Source organism: Felis catus, chromosome B1 (genome assembly GCF_018350175.1).
Source record: "Felis catus isolate Fca126 chromosome B1, F.catus_Fca126_mat1.0, whole genome shotgun sequence".
NCBI lineage: Eukaryota > Metazoa > Chordata > Mammalia > Carnivora > Felidae > Felis > Felis catus.
Window position 1 is genome coordinate 49,183,833 of NC_058371.1, and position 16,606 is coordinate 49,200,438.

General features: G+C 51.9%; 1 protein-coding gene across 3 annotated transcripts in view; it reads right to left on the reverse strand.

The window, feature by feature from the left end:
- The window catches only part of SCARA5 (scavenger receptor class A member 5), a 126,849-nt gene that overhangs the window by 39,336 nt on the left and 70,907 nt on the right, over positions 1-16,606 (reverse strand). For all 3 annotated transcript variants that reach the window (XM_019828609.2, XM_003984802.6, XM_045055612.1), the window contains exons 4-5: positions 12,021-12,695; positions 1,838-1,918 (exon numbers count right to left, since the gene is read on the reverse strand). In XM_019828609.2, the coding sequence (XP_019684168.1) occupies positions 1,838-1,918; positions 12,021-12,695 (756 nt within the window). The remainder of the gene's footprint in view (positions 1-1,837; positions 1,919-12,020; positions 12,696-16,606) is intronic.

Below are 16,606 nucleotides of genomic sequence, written 5' to 3' on the forward strand. Positions count from 1 at the left end.
AATTCTATTGTGAGTAATGGTGGTGGTGCCCACCGCATTTGGGAGATGTCCCTTTGCCTCTAGTTGTGCTGGAGATTTCAACTCAGCAAACAGTTTTTTGAGTACTCTCTATGTGTCAGACACCGTTCTGGGTTCTTTTCATAGAGTACCTCATTTCATCCTCACAATCAACCGAGGTACTATTTCACCTATGTTACCAATGAGGAAACTGAGGCCCAGAGAGGTTAAGTAACCTGCCCATGGTCACACAGCAGAGAGTGTTGGGGGCAGGATCTGAGCTCTGGTCTTCCTGAACTGAAAGCTTGTGGTCAATCACCTTTATCTCATGCTAGATGAAAAGGGCTTACTGGTATTTAGGGTAAGAGGCAGATGAAATAGTTCCCCATCCTCTTTAACAAAAAACCCCACAAAGATCCCTTCCCCGCTGTAAACCCCAGGGAGGGAGAGCAAAGGGGATCATAGGCTGAGGAGGAGGAAGAAAGTCAGCAAGGCCAGTAAATGGGAGAGATGACTGGCTGCCAGATCAGGCCCCGGGGCTCCCAGCCACGAGGTCCCGTGGCCATTGCCTGCACGTCACTATGGAGAGCCAGAATCAACAAATACTTTCACCCAGTGAGAGCCCTGCTCCCCGAGAGGCCTGACCTAAGCCCACAGTTATCTCTGTAAAGCAGAGAACTCTTAATTAACTGATTACTTGTTCTTTCCCGCTTTGAATGTGGGCTGGCTTTCTCTGGTCTCTTTGCATGACACGGAGAAACCTGTCTTCCAGTAATGATTTCTCCAGAGATTTCACATCAAATGTCTGGAGGAGGACGAATGGCCCAGAGGATGGTGGTACCTCAGAGAAGGGCTGATTGATTTCTTTCTTTCCTTCCTAACACGAGATACCTGTGTGGAGTCCAATGGCCCCATTGCCACAGAGTTCTGAATCTAGTATGAGATCTGCCCAGGGCTCCCCATCGTATAATTTAATAAGGCAGAAAAAGAGTTTCCGCAGGCCTGTGAGTGTTTAGGCATCCTCAGTTCTGAATTTGGGGGGTTCCCCTGGAGGTGAGCCAGGAGTAGAGGCCAGGCCGTGGGCTCTCCTCCTATTACCTTCTGCCCCTCTCCTGTGCGCAACCTCCTCAAGATTTAGGAAGAAGATGGTTTGAAGATGGAATTCCTGACATAAACAAAACAGACATCTTTCCCCAGATAAACTTCCCCTTTTCTTACATCCTTGAGAAGACTTTGCACTCTCCCGGGGAAATGCCGCTCACAGCAGAGGCTCAGAAGCGAACAGTCTGGGAGGCCAAGTTTGAGAAAGTAACAGAACAGAAGCGTCCTGAGACAAGGAGTCTGAGAAGAACACACTCTTTCCAGAAGGCCAAAAAACATCCTCCCCATCAGCCACCGGATCTTCAGGGCTGTCACTAGCGTGTTCATTGATTTGGGCAGAATCAGCAAGGAGGAGGGAGTATCGGGTGCCCGGTGGCTCAGGACACACTGAGGACGCACAGCATGCTTGTGGAACACCCTCGATTCCTTCCAAAGGCCCTGGTCATGTGAACCCTGCCTCCCGGGCTGAGAGAAGTGGCTGCAGGAAGCTGTGAGCCTCTCATGCCCCCGTTTGCCTTCAGATCCTGGTACTTTATGTGAAGAAGTTTTTGCCCCATCCTTGTGATAACAGCAACGCATCAGTGTCTCGACACAGCAGGGCATTTGAAGCTGGGTGGATTGGGGGCTCTCCCGGGGGGCCCTTCACCAATACCAATGAGAGGGTGGAGGGTCAGGGACGGAATGGGGGCACCCTCTCCTTCCTGATATGCCCAGGTCCTTCCCGGGGCCTCCCAGTTACCTCGAAGTCCAGGTAATCCAGGGATCCCAGGCTCGCCTTCTTTCCCTTCATCCCCCTGATCGCCTTTGGGGCCGGGAGGTCCTGAAAGGGTTACAAGATGGCACCAAGGTTAGAGGGTAGCTTGTGGAATAGGCCACCTATAGAGGAAGAAAACAACTCCTTCTTAAAGAGAGAAACGGTCAGCACTATGCCTAGGAAGCACAGAGGGCTCCACCTAGCCCAGTCTTGTGTGTGTGCAGGGGAAATCAGGGAAAGCTTCCTGGAGGAAGTAATATCCAAAGTGAAATCTCGAGGAGGAACAGAAGGTGGCTAAGTAAAAAGAGGAGTGGAGGCATGTTATGGACTGAATGTCTCTGTTCCACCCCCCCCCCCCACCGCCTCCAAATGCATATGTAAGAGTCCTGATCTTCAATGTGATGGTATTTGGAGGTGATGCCTTTGGATGTGATTAGGTTTAGATAAGGTCATGGGAATAGGGCCCCCAAGAAGAGACACCAGAGAGCACTCTTGCTCCCTATCCCCTTCTTCATGCTTGAGGTGTCCTTTCTCCCTCTCCCTCTCCCTCTCCCTTTGCCATGTGAGGACAGAGCAAGAAAGTGGCCGTCTGTAAGCCAGGAAGAGGGCTCTCCTTAGAACCCTACCGTGCCACACCCTGATCTGACTTCCGGCCTCCAGAACTGTGAGACAGACATGTCTGTTGTTTAAGCCCCCCAGTGCGGGGTATTTTGTCCTAGCAGCCCGGACGGACGGAGACAGAATGACAGGGAGAGCTTCAGGCAGGAGGAACCATCCTTGTAAGAGCTTAAAGATAAGAAAGAGACATGTGAGCCATGGTGGGATTAGCAGCTGGGGGCATATGCTGGACAAGGAGGGTGCAAAAGTGGGGGCTCTTGGAGTTATGGCCTAAGTGTTGGACTTGACCCTGAGGGTACCAGAAACCGCAACAGGGTCCGAGGGAAAACAAGAGTGTCATCAGATCTGCACACGAGGGAGACGGCTCAGGCTGCCATGTTGGAAAATGGATCAGGACGGGAGGGAAAGCAGAGGCGGGGAGGCCATGAGGAAGCTGCACCCCAGGTGGGAGGTGGTGGTCCGGAGGGATGAGAGTGGCCGTGTGGAGGTAGAACAGACAGACCTTGACTAAACATAGGTGAGGTTGGGGGAAGTGGAGCATCTGGCTTGGGCATCTGGGGGCAGGGAGGGGCGTCTATTTGCTCCTGAGCGGGACTTTTTTCTAGGGCCAGGCTCCACTGTGGCGGGGATTCCAGCACATATGACCGGATTCAGTACCCAAAACAATGCTGCGCATATCGTCTTAGAACAACAGTTACAGAAGTTGCTCGTCTGAGACCACACGGCCAGCTGGCAAGAAAAGGGGCCCAGGTTTCGACCCGGGTCTGTCTGGCCCTGCCCCTCGGCCTCACCTATCACAGTAGATGGCTTGCCATTCCCAGAATGCAGTTAGACTTTCCCACCCCTCCCCCCCCCCAGCCTGCTGTGCTCCCCATCGATCTCCTATGCCCGCCTGTCCCCACCCCCCCACCCCAGGCTGCTTGCGCATCACTTCACTTTTGGCCAGGGCCTCTCTGAGCCAGCGTTCCTGCTGAGGGTGGGCATGGCCCATCTGAACGGGCATATTTGGTGCCACTCAACACTTATCTCACACTGCCTTGTCCTGGACTCACAGATGTACATGTCCTCTCCTTCCCAACAAAACTGCCAGCTTCATTCTTGGCATCCCTGTCCCAGCTGTGAAGAGCCAGACTCTAAGCTCCCTCCTCTTGCTGCCTTGTGAAAGAAAAAGAAGACCCAGGAAAATGCCAAATCCGTATTGTAGCGAATTGAAGAGTGTCCCTTCAAAATTCACGTCCACTTGGAACCTCAGAATGGAACCGTATTTGGAAATAGGGTCATTTGCAGATGTAGTTAGTTAAGAGGGGCTGATCCTGGAGGAGGGTGGGTCCTAACCCAATGGCCGGTGTTGTTATAAGAAGATAAAGCACAGCAGACGCATGGGGAGAGTGCTATGTGAAGGGGGGGGGGGCAGATTGTAGTGTCTACAAGCCAAGGAATGCCAAGGATTGTCAGCAACCACCAGAAGTCAGGAAAAGACCAAGAAGAATTGTCTCCTGGCACTTACAGAGGGAACATGAGCCTGTGAACACCTTGACTTTCAGACTTACAGCCTCCAAAGTTACAAGAGAATCGGTTTCTGTTTTTGAAGCCACCCACTTTGTGGTCCTTTGTTATGGTAGCCCCAGGAAACCAAAACATGCACACTCACAACACAGCAGCAATGGATTGCACAATAAATATTTGATGAATGAATGAGATCAGAGGGTGTTAATACGTACAAAACAACCAGGCAGCCAAGACCGAGATGTACTGATACATTCCAAAAGTTGGCACCATCATCAGACCCTAACCCAAGTTGACAGCTGTTTAATAATTCGATGGCACATACACAGGAAAAAAGCAGTCAACAACTTAAAAATGCACGCATGACACACAAATCACTTAAAGGGACCGCGTTTTGTGGCCATCTTCCTCTCTTCTATGAAGAAAAGCAAAGGAAGACTGGCCACGTTGATCCCAGGTTTCAGGTGACAGCATTGGGACACAGAATCTGTTAAGAACACACCTGAGATTATACAGCAAAGGAGAGGCATGGAGGAAGGAGCAGATGAGATTTCCACCCCATATTCCAGCAATCTCTCTGTCAGGTCAGAGCTGCAGCCAGGGACACGGAGAGGTACCTGGATGTCTGCACTCTACGAGCTGTCCCTGAGCGAGACCCCCTTCCCCCTGCCCCCCAGTACACTCTTCTGTGCCCTCCTACCCTCCCCACCTGGAACACAGTGCACCTGGAACTGATCAGGTCAAGGACGCAACGGGTTGAACACTCCACAGTTTGCTCTATTTGCTCTGCTGAGGGTGTGACTCAACACGTGGATCTTCCCAGGAGTAATTCTCACCAAAGAAGGATGCTGCCCAGGGAATGATCCGTGACAGTAGGGCATCAGGGTGGCAGCGATCATTTGGAAGGTAGGGGTTGAGTACGGACATGGAGTGTCTTAAGTTCAGATCCTGGTCCTGGAAAATCTAAGTTAAAGTTCCTTCCCCAGACATTTGTAGTGAGGAGTAAGCAGATGACATGACACACGGGCTATAAAGGGGCTTGGTAACCTTTGAGTGGCAAGGTCATCCTCATCATCTGTATCCTCACTTTCATAATGCTTCCTCAGAACGATTCCAAGATCACCTCACATAGTCATTCTGAGCTGCACCCAAAATCACCTTGCCACGCTTGGCTGGCTCATTCAGGGAGAGGGCCGAAGACATCCTACACACAGGGTGGTTAGTAAGGCCCTTTACTAGAGATGAACTGGGAGGAAGTTGGAATGGACCATAAAGATGGGCGCTGATTTTCAAGCCTTGGTCACGCCCTTAGGTGGAACTGGTCCCACAGACTCAGAAGGACCTAAACTGTGGTCAGTGGTTGAGTCTCATGGGGCCAGGCTTCCTGGAGCTCCAACGACCAAGTGCTTCTTCAAATGACTGCTGCCCCGTGGATAATGCACACTCGGGCTCTGACATTTTATCATTTTCTCTGGAATCCAGGCCAAAAATTGAGCCTGCTTTGACTCCTCTCTTTTCCCTGCTCCCCATAACCCCCTTGCTCATCAAGGCTCGTCATCAAGGTAAATCCCATGTCATTCTCTACCTCCTTCCTCATTGCCACCACCCTCATCAGGGTCTCACACCCAACCTTGTAAAGACCTCCTTGTCTGAGGGCTAAAACCCACCGTGCTGTCCCATTGATCTTGTCAGAATCCAGTGAACTCACAGCCTCTGTGCTCAAAGCACAAGGGGCCACAGCCCCTCTCCTAGAGACCCCTACAGATCATTCACCACCTGACCCCTTCTGCAAACTCACAGCCTGATGCTTCCAGATGCGAGCTCTCTTTCACCTCCGCAAAACCATTCTCATGTGTCCCCAGACATGCACCAAATCTTTCCCTTTCTAGGAGTCCTGTCCCTCTCAGGCCTGGAGCTCACCTCCAAGCACACCATTCTGATCTCTCAGGGCACTAGGGAAGAGCCCTCAAATCTCAGAGCTGGAAGGCTCCTCACACATCACTGTGCACAAACTCCTCATGGAAGCACCCCTGAACCTAGGCGGGCCACCTTGTGCCCGCTCACTGGGCCCTGTCACTCATCTCGCACTGTGGTCCCCAAGGAGGACAGGCCTGTCTATAGGGCCGGAGCCCCAATCTCTGTAGCCCTATACCTCACAGGGCACCTGGCATACTGTACAGATTCTATGAACTACTTCTGGGCAGTTGTAAAAGCCATTATGGTTATCACCAGTCCTAGTGGTACCCAGCTGAGCTTTTTAACTTCTTGACTCTTTATACTGTGACTTGCTCATCCTTTCTAGAGCACTAGAGCAGGCCAGAGCATGGAGGCAGTCTGGGACAAGGAGGAGTGGGGTCTATTTCTCCACAATCGTGAAAACGCTTCCAGCGCCCCCTCCATTCTGCTTCTGGTCCAGGGCACCAGCTTCCCTTTCAGCCCACCTCCTACAGGTGGGACAGGGAGGTGGAAGAGGAGGAGGTGGAAGAGGAGGAGGAGGAGGAGGAGGAGGAGGAGGAGGAGGAGGAGGGAGAGAACCCTCTAGCCCTGTGCCCTGTGTCTGGAGTCCCCTCCTGGGGCCTGCCCACCAGTCCAGTCCTGTGCTCCCACACTGCCCCCAGGGCAGTTCTGCCCCCAAGGGGGCTGCCCATGAGCTGTGCCAGCTGGAAACATCTCGAGAACAAACGAAGGATGTGTGACTGAGCATTTGGGAGAAACACCAGGGTTCCTCTGGGAACCAGCCAACAGAGAGGGAAAAGCAATCCGTCCTCCCTTCCCGGATCCTGGTTTGAGTGATGGGGTGGGGGACCCGCATGTGCTGGAATCTGGACAGATCCCTGCCAAGAACAAATTATCATTCCAGCTGATGAAGTGGGCCTGAAGCCAGCAGAACAGCAACCCAAATCCATAAACACCACCCCCCTGCACCACGCTAATCCCAGGGCGGCTGACCAAGGTGGAGTCCCCCAATTAATTGCCCCACTCCCACCCCCTGACGTCACGTGGGCACTGGGCTCTCAGCTCTATTACCTTTACAGTTTTGCACGCTCTCCCACTTCCTTCACTGTGTGCCCAGGGCAAGGACTGTTAGCCGTGTTTCCTGGCTTGGGGGGGGGGGGCTTGGCCCAGAAGCGCAGGTGCTGCCCCTGGCTCCGGCCCAGCCTGTAAGGCCAGCCTTCGTCTGAGTGTCGTGGGCTAAGGGGTGGCAGGCCAGGCCGGATGCAAGTGCGTGCTCTCCACTCCCTTTCCAGCAGAGAGGCTGGCGTGGAAGGTGACAGGACACAGTGCCATCTAGCCCTCCCGGGGAGCCACCACACAGTCCGTGCTTCCCAGTCCTCGGTAGAGCAGAAACACTATTTACATATCACCCTGCTCACAGAGACCTTGTCACCTCCAACATGTCCCTATGCATGAGAGGCCAGAGCGGGAGCCCGGAACCCATGGCCTCGCTCCATCACGTCGTCCATTTATAACACTGCTGGAACTGGACTCCCTACTACACAGCATGTTTAAAAAGCGGCTCACAGATAAATCTAAATCTGCTCTGCCAACTCGTGTTCATGAACCGAGAGATGCATTTTCGAGTCCCGGCTGGGGCCACCCGCTTGGGATTTGACTTGGGCAAGTCATTTCCCCTCTCTGAGCCTCAAGGTCCTCAACTGTAAAACAAGAGGAGTGGACTAGATGATTACAGAGCCCATTATCAGGGTAACATTCTGCGATTCTATAACCTTCCATCTAGCAAACAGGCCATCTGAATATGGTGGAGAGTCCTGCCTTCCTGCCTTGCTCACCCCTTCGCACCCCTGTAGAGGCCCCCTCCCTTGCTGGTTTCTCTCCCTTCTCCTGGTATACCTCCCCTCTCTGGTTATCTTCCCCCTCCTGTATGGCCCCTTCACTGGTTACCTTTCCCCCTCTTGGTATGCCTCCCCTCTCTGGTTATTTTTTTCCCTCCTGGTATGGCCTCTCTCTGGTTACCTTTCCTCCTCCTGGTATGTCCCTTCTCTGGCTATCTCCCCCCTTCTGGTACACTTGCCCTCTCTGGTTATCTTCCCCCTCCTGTATGCCCCCCTCACTAGTTACATTTACCCCTCCTGGGATGCCCCCCACTCTCTGGTTATCTCCTCACTCCTGTATGCCTTTTCTCTCTGATCATTTAAGTTCTCTGATTCTCGCAAACCACAGACAGATTTCAACAGACATGATTAATACTGAAAATCCAAAGCAGAAAACAAAAAGCCCTGCTGTGAATGTACACAAAAGACAAACCGGAGACAAAGTTCAGAGAAAACTGTATAACGAAGTGAGAGAATGAAAACCATTTGGGGTCAAGCTCAAGAATAACATAAATAAGCTCATAGTTGAAAAATATACATAGTTGAGTATTTGTAGATTTTGCACCAGGAAAGGGCAAAGAGGGGGAGAGTGTGAGTGTGTGTGTGAATGTGACTGTGTGTGTGTGTGTGTGTGTATGTGTGTGTTTAAAGACTAAGAGAGGAACTGGACAAACTTAAGGCAGAAAGGCCATTCCAGAGAGCAGTATGGAAATGCATAGAAGCTTAGCCAGTAAAACACCTCTTATCCCAAAGCCAGGGTAGAGTTTTGTCTCATTAAAGTTAAATGGCGATGGGGTGTCTGGGTGGCTCAGTCAGTTAAGCGTCTGACTTCGGCTCAGGTCATGATCTTGCAGTCGGTGAGTTCGAGCCCCACATCAGGCTCAGAGCTGAGAGCTGAGGTGAGAGCTCAGAGCCTGGAGCCTGCTATGGATTCTGTGTCTCCCTCCTCTCTCTGCCCCTCCCACACTCACTCTCTGTCTCTCTAAAATGCATAAACTTAAAAAAAAAAAAAAAAACCTTTAAAGTTGAATGGTGATTACATCAGATATGCCACACAGAATCTTCTCTAATCATGCCAATTGGGTCCCTGGCAACCACGAGAGAGGGAAATGGAAAAGGGAGATACTGGATGCGGTGGTGATCCTGGGAGCCAGAGGGACTGAGTGGTGTTCGTCTCCGAGGAGCCAGCAGCCCATCGAGAAGGCAAAGCTTGAGGACTAGAAGGCAGGCTGGGCAGGACTGAGATGAAACTTTCGGTTCCAGGGAACAGAGTGTGAATCTTAGTTTAAGAACCAAAGAAAGACTACTTGGAGGATTCCACTGGAAAAACCTTCACAAATGAATGCCCCACAGCCGCTTCGGTTCAAGCCAAGGAGAGTAGGCTTGCACATTGAAGAACCAGGATGTGAAATGCTGGAAGAGTCCCAGGAGGATGCGCCAGCAGGAAGCATGGTGGTGTCTACTGACTGCAAGAGGGAGGAAGGGGGGAGGGACTCCCCCCAAACACCCCCAGATGGAGTCCAAGGGACAACTCTCTTCTCCCTTTTTGCTCAGAGCTGGGATCTTTCCTCCCTAGAGAGCAGGATGGTCAGTGACAAGAACATGATTTCTGAACCAGAAAGATCCCCATTCAGACCTGGACTTTGCCACTTGCCAATTGCATAAGAAACAGTGGGAAAGTTATTCAACTTTCTCATCCATGAAATAGGGACAATCATACCCTTTTGCAGGATGTGAGGATTAGCAGTCTTTAATGTCTATTTAGAGAATGAGTGTCGACACCACGTCTGGCTCATAGTAGGTCATAATTCAGTACAGCTGCTATTGTTAGAAAGTACCTGACAGGTGGCTATGGGCAGAGAAGGCCAAGGAAAAGAGAAGAGGGGAAAACCTAAAATCCCCGGGGTGTGGATTTGGAAGAATAAATTCTACCTCCTGCCCTCCTTTGGTTTCTGGGAAGTGAAAGCCTGAGTGACCCAGGACAAGAAAACCAATGCTCTGACTGTCCAGGTTCAAGATCTAACAGTCGCTTTGCAAACATTCACGGAGTTCATGTGCATTGCGCTGTGAGGTGCTGGGGGGGGGGTGCAGGGGGGCACAGAGGCAGGGGCTGGGGTGTAGCGCAGTGTGGTGAGCACTGGGCAGCGGGTTAAACATCCTGGCCCGATCACTGAATTATACACTTAAGTGGGTGAACGCTGCAGCATGTAAATTGTACCTTATTAAAATGGTTTGAAAACAAAACGTCCTGGGTCAGATCATTACCAGCTGTGTGGCCTTGTGTAAATCAGGCATTTCCTCTGGGAGCCTCAGTTGTTTGCCTGCAGGAATCCTACCCTGCACTAAATAATAAAGGCTGCCTTCAACCAACCTCACAGTTGGTCTTGGGACCCACTTTAAAGCAAAATAATGCACCTCAAAGCCCTCTGTGGACTGGAAGGTACCATGCAAATGGAAGGCTCCATCGTCACCACTTTCTGCTCTGCTAACTGGAGAAGCTCAGGGGAGGAGACTTCAGTGAGCTAGAGGGGCCAGTGGCGTTCTTGGAGGAGGCGGGCTTGAGTGAGATCTGGAGGATCAGTGGGATCTGGATGACGAGGAGGAAGAGGAGGAAGGAGGCACTGCCGTAGAAGGAATAGCTAAGGAGGTGGGAAGCGTGGGCCGTGTCTCCGGGGCAGTGACAAGACACGTCCCGCTGGACGGGATGCTTCCCACAGGGCATGGGGTACAAACTGGCTGCTTATGGACCGTATGTGGCCCACAGAGTTAGACAGTTAAACATTTCTAGAACATTCCACGTTTCTGGTTTCTTGTGTAAAACGGGAAGACTTTGTCAAAGCCAGGCCCACATTCCAGCCTGGCCCAAATCCGGCGGACCTATCATAGCCCCAACTACTCGCCACCAAGGTCACATCACTCGTTGGCACTGCTGAGCTTGCCCCTACAGACAGTTCTGTTTGTAACCTCTGGTATAGGGGAACAGGCAGAGGAGAAGGCCGGGAAGACAGCTGGGGTCAGGTGTGTGATAGAAAGCACAGGAGCTCTGGGATCAGAAAAGCGTGGGTCCAAATCCCCCCTCCATCACCTCCTAGCGAGAGACAGTAGTAAGCAGGTTCCTGAATCTCAGTGTACTCACTGTTGTTTTTCAAAGACATTATATGATGGTAACTACACTTGCGGCGAACACAGCCTAGGGTACGGAGTTGTCTCATCACTACGTTGTACACCTGAAACTAACGTACCATTGTGTGTCAACAATACTTCAATAAAAATTTAAAAATAAAAGACGTCATAGGAGGCATGCTTCCATGGTACCTGACAGACTTGGTCTTCAGCGTGGTATTATTATTGCCTACTGTCAGGCTAAGAGTATGTACTGAATCTGGCAGAACCCGGGGAGCCACAGGAGAGTCCTGAGTCGGGGTGGGGGGCAGATGATGTGGGAAAAGTGCATTTCATGAAAGGCGCCTCTGACAGTGATGTACGTGCAGGGCAGACAGCAGCAGGAAGGAGAAGGGGAGAGGTGGGTAGGGGGCAGTTAGGGGTGCTTCGAAGAGAGGAAGGCTGACTCTAAAGGTTCTAGAGTTTGTGGGCTGGGGCAAGAGTACCAATGGGGGCCCACACATTTTTGCCATTATATTGAAGAGTTCTAAATGAAGCTAACACATTGTTCAACGTGTTCTTCTGCCTGGATGAATATACGTAACAGCCTGGAAGGCCGAGTTCAAATGTGGGGTTCGCCAATTCCTTGTCCCGCTGTAACACCACGACCCTGGAGGCGCCTGTTCCTGGCCTGAGCCTGCTGCCTCACCCCCTGCGGGAAACCCTTGGAGGTTCCCTCTCCGCACATCCAAGCTCTGGCGACCCAGTCCTCCATTAGCGACCCTTGGCCATTCTGCTGCCCAAGGGTGTGGACACTGTGCATGCTCTCTGGGAGGTGGGAGGGGGGTTAGGGTTACCCAGGGGAGAGACCGACCTAGGCCAGGAAATTGTGGGCGTAAAAGCTCCAGGGTCCTAGAGGGCAAGATTTAATAAAGGGGCCTAGCCTCTCCGTGACGAGTGGATTCGGGGAGGGAGGGGGACTCCGGAGCCCTGGAGGAGGGGTGCGCAGGAGGAAAGCCTGCACGGCGGCGGGGGGGGGGGGGGGGGGGAGGGGGGGAGGGGAGGGCAGGCGGCTAATGGGCTGGGGCTCCAGCGGGCCAGGCAGGTACCTTTGGCGAGGGAGATGTTCCTGAGCGCGATGGAGTGCTCCCAGTCTTTGAGACGCAGGTCCTCGGTGACGGTGTTGAGCACGGCCAGCTCCTGCTTGAGCTGCAGCGCCATGCCCATGTGCACCAGCCGCATGCGGCGCGTGTCCTCGCTGGCGTTGCTGACGAGCACCTGCAGGTCCTGCAGCCGCGTGCTGTGCAGGGCCACGTCGTAGGACAGGCTGCGGTTGAGGCCGCGCAGCGCGCCGCCCACGTCGGCCAGCTCCTCGCCCAGGACGCCCACCCTGTGCGCCAGCCCGTCCAGCAGGCCCGCGTGGCGCCGCAGCAGCAGCTGGCTGCGGTTGCTCTCCACCTGCAGCTGGTAGAGCTCCAGCTGCGCCGCGTCGCTCTGCTGCCCGGTGCGGTCCCGCAACAGGGCCACCGCCTGCTCGGTCTGCGCCGCCTGCGCCTGCAGCCCCCACAGCGCGCCCTCCAGCCGCTGCACCGCGCCCGCCAGCGCCAGCAGCGAGTCCGACTGGTTCTGCAGCGCGTCCTGCACCTTCCACACCTGCTCGGTCAGGTCCGCCTGCAGCGGAGCGTGCAGCAGCCGCAGCTGCAAGTCCCGGAAGCTCTCGTTCAGCCGGTTCACGTTCCGGGTCAGCACCTTCAGGTCGTCGGGGGAGCTCCGCGGCCTGGACACTGCAGAGGAGGGGTGGGGGAGGGGAGATATGAGCTCCTCTGGGAGGGTCCCAGGTCCCGGGAGGCAGGCCCAGCCGGAGCCTAGCATCCAGTAGGCTCTCAGTGAAGGGAAAGCAGAGGGTGGCTATGGTGGAGTGCCTCAGTAGATCCCGCGCACGGTGCTAAGCCACTGGCCCCCATACTGGTCTGCCTATTAGACTCACCTGGTGAGGCGTCCCGCCCACAAAAATTGTGATCCACTTGGTCTGGGGTGTGACCTGGGATTTGGCATTTTTAAAAGAGCCCAAGATAATTCTAAGGTGCAGAGCAGTCGTACTCAACTCACCATATGGGTGAGGTCGATCCACGTAACATGGTCATTTCTGTATGTCGAAAATGGCCAGATATCAGCAGCTTCACGTGGCTAGCCCCGATATATTGAGTGTTATCCTCTCAACTTTAGAAAGCTGGTACTATTATTATCCCTCTTTCGGGTCAGAGCTGTTAAAATCCCCCCAAAGTAGAATAGCAAGTAAGTCCTGGAGCCAGGATTCCAACGCAGGAAATTCTGGGCTTGCTTGCTCCAGAAGCTGGGTGCTTCCCTACAAGTGTGCCCCAGAACTGTTTGAAGGGAGCACACCAGCAGGGGACTCAGCCAGGCTCTAGGCAACACTGTCTTTCCCAGCCTCCTGAGTCCAGGCTCCCATCCCCCACCCCTGCTCCCCTGCTGCACCAAGAGCCCCAGGTACAGATGCTTTTCTATTCATACCCTCCCCTCTCTGCCTCCTCCAAACCCTTCCCCCAGATCCTCTATTTCCCTCCTCAAGCAAACAACCCACCTCAGTGACTTTTCACCCTTTCCTTTTGGAAAGGCTCCCTTTTCTTGGTTATAAGCAGCTATTTCACAAGAGTAAGGGGAAGGCTGTGCATCTTAAGAATTACAGTCTAGCATCTGGTGTCTCCTGGAAGCTTGTGGACTCTGCTGACTCAGGTTCACCACACACCCCAGAAGTCGAGGGATGCTGCTTGTCTGCTGTGCGCTGTCCATGGCTGTACCCACCTCTGCTCTGCACACTAGAGAAATGGAAACTAGCGTGGGACAGGGTAGGAGGTGGGAGCAGATGAAGCACAGAGGGAATTCTGCCTTGGAAATCTTGGAATGGGGAGAGCAAGGAACTTTGTCCGCAGCCTGTTCAGACAAAGATAACTTGGGATAGGATAGCTCTTTCCCAGAACCTCAGGTGGGAAGGGGGCGGATAGGTTGTTCGCGTGTTTGAGCCATCCTTCGGTGATGCTTCTGGAGGCGCACAGCATCTGTGGTGGCCACTCTGGAGGGGCTGAGTCACTTCAGAGTAGACTCAGAGACCCACAGCACTAGGTGGGGCCTTGGAGTCCCCATCTCAACGTCTCCCTCACCCAGAACTTTAATCTCCAAGAAGATCACATGCCGAGTTGGCATCCAGCCTCTGCTTATACCCGTTTTTCTGCCTTCAGTTACTTCTAACTGTTGGAATGTTCTGCATTTGCTTCAGACTGGAAATCTGCCTTCCCGTAGTTTCGATCCACTGGTCCTGCCCTTTGGGGTCATATAGAGTTAGTAAAACATTTTTTTTCCCACGAGACAGCCCTTCAGAATTTCAAAACTTCTGGTTTGAAATCTGTATTACGTTCATCTGTTCTCTCATGACTAGGTTCTAAGCCTCCCTCCATATATCCTGGCTGCCCTCCTCTGCACACACTCCAGGGTGTCAACATCCCCTTAGGGGTGGTGCTTTATCTAAGTGTGCTTTTCCAAGGTGTGGACAGACTGGACAAATTATGGTAGAAGGATCGTCTCCTTCATTCTGGGCATGAGACTTCTCATGTGGCCCAAACCGGGCCCTGTTTAGCCTCATCTGGGCTTTGTGGATTTTGGTCATTGGATTTGGGTCTATGCAGTCTTTGGTGAAAAACCTCCCCAATTTACGGATGGAAAGACTGAGGCCAGGAGAGTATAAGTGAACTGCCCAAAGGCATGTATTCTGCCTCCTGGTCCAATGGTTCATGTCACTGCTCCGTGCTCTGGAAGCTGAGCTACAGAGTTGTCAATACAAGTTGAGGCTCTGGGGAAATGAATTCATGACCCAGTCACAACCACAGGAATTGTCTGCCTAAGAAATCATCATAGGCCAGGCTTTGATTTTAAAGCCAGTGTGTGTCCCATATTCGACCCAGATTGGTTGGCAAGTATTAGAGACAGGGTGACTGGAAAACAGAAAGCCCGGTAATTGAGTGTCAGTCCCTGCCCACGATGCCCCTGGAGTTCAGAGAGACACTGCAGCTTATCAGAGGTAGTAAGAACACTCTGAGCTTTGCAACTTCTGGTTTGAAACCTGAGTGGTGAGTGACTGAGGGGAACAGCGCAACCTACTCGCTTTGAGTTTCAGGTCGGCCAGAAGCAGCAACAGAACACGCCTACCCTCTGCCAGCTCCCCGGTGACTCCTTCCCTCTGCAGGTGACGCACGTGCCTGATGGGTGCTCTGTGCCCTCGGAGGGCCCTGGCCTTGCCCATCAGCCCTCCTCTCAGAACGTGCCAGCCCTAGGGCCCTTCTCTCTGTCCAGAAAACTGGGCTGAAACTTGCCCATGTGGTGTGGTTGACAGTCAGCTTCCCCATCCCTGAGAGTTCATTTGGTCTTTTCTTATTGTTCATTGCACAACCAGTATAAACAGACACCCAAATAAAAGAGAGAAAAAAATTCTTCCACGTTCCCACAGCCTCCAACAAAGCACACTAGGTTTCTTTCTCTTGCTTCGTTCCTAAGCATCCCCAATCTTTACAATTTGACTTCTGAGTTGTTTTTTTTCCCTTAAAATGATTATTTCATAAACATCTTCCCATCCTTCTGTCTGTCTTTTATAATTTTGGTGGCCCCGTAGAGCCCAGCAAGGGGATGTGTGGTAATTTACCCATTCTCTTACCATTAAAAATTGTTTTCAATCATAGCAAAACAAATGCTGAAAGGTCTCTCCTTGTTTTGAAAGTCTTCCTAACAACAAATTCCCAGAAGTTGGATTAGTAGATCGAAAGGTATAAACATTTTTGTGATTCTAAAACACTCTGGCCAAATCACTTCCCCCAAAGTTGTATGTATTTACAGGCACATTATAGATTTTTAAATGTACCACTTTAAACATGCCAGATACTCAGTGCAACGGGGTGTTCACGGATCTTCATATTGTTAATTTCACAGATGTAAAATAGCACCTTGTTATTTTTTGTGTTAGTATATGTGCATTTTAGAGGTGGCCTTTTCAAGGGAATGCATTAGCTCAAAGGAATGATTTAGACATTTTAGGTACCCAGGCTACTTAGAACAGAAAATATTTGGAGGGGTACATCCTCTCCGGGCACCAAATCATACTGTAGAAGCCTGGAGCAGCCTCCCTTTTTCGGGATCACTTACCCACCCCAAAAATGAATTATCTCCTTCCAACAGTCACAGTGTGTTCTCAGCCCACACCACCACCACCACCCACCCTCTTCCCCCATTTAATTCCTTCCAGATGTTTGCTGTCCTCAACAGGGAACAATTCTTCCTTGAGTGTGACTCTCTTAATTCATGTTTATGCAAACAGTTCATTTATCTCTCTGCCTGGCGTACTTTCTTTTAATGTGCTTTCATTATTCTTCAACTTTTATACTTTCACAAAGGAGACAAGAAATCATAGAGTAACAATAATAACTGGCATTTCCCAAGAACTTACTATGTGTCTGCACTATTCTAAGTGCCCATCACATTAATACACTCCATCACGTAACTACCCTATGAGATAAATATTACGATTATCCTCAGATTCCAAACGAGGAACCTGATGCATAGAGAGGTTAGGTAACTCACAAGGTCACACAGCCAATAGAGGGAGGAGACTGACTTTGGGCCCTGGGCAGTT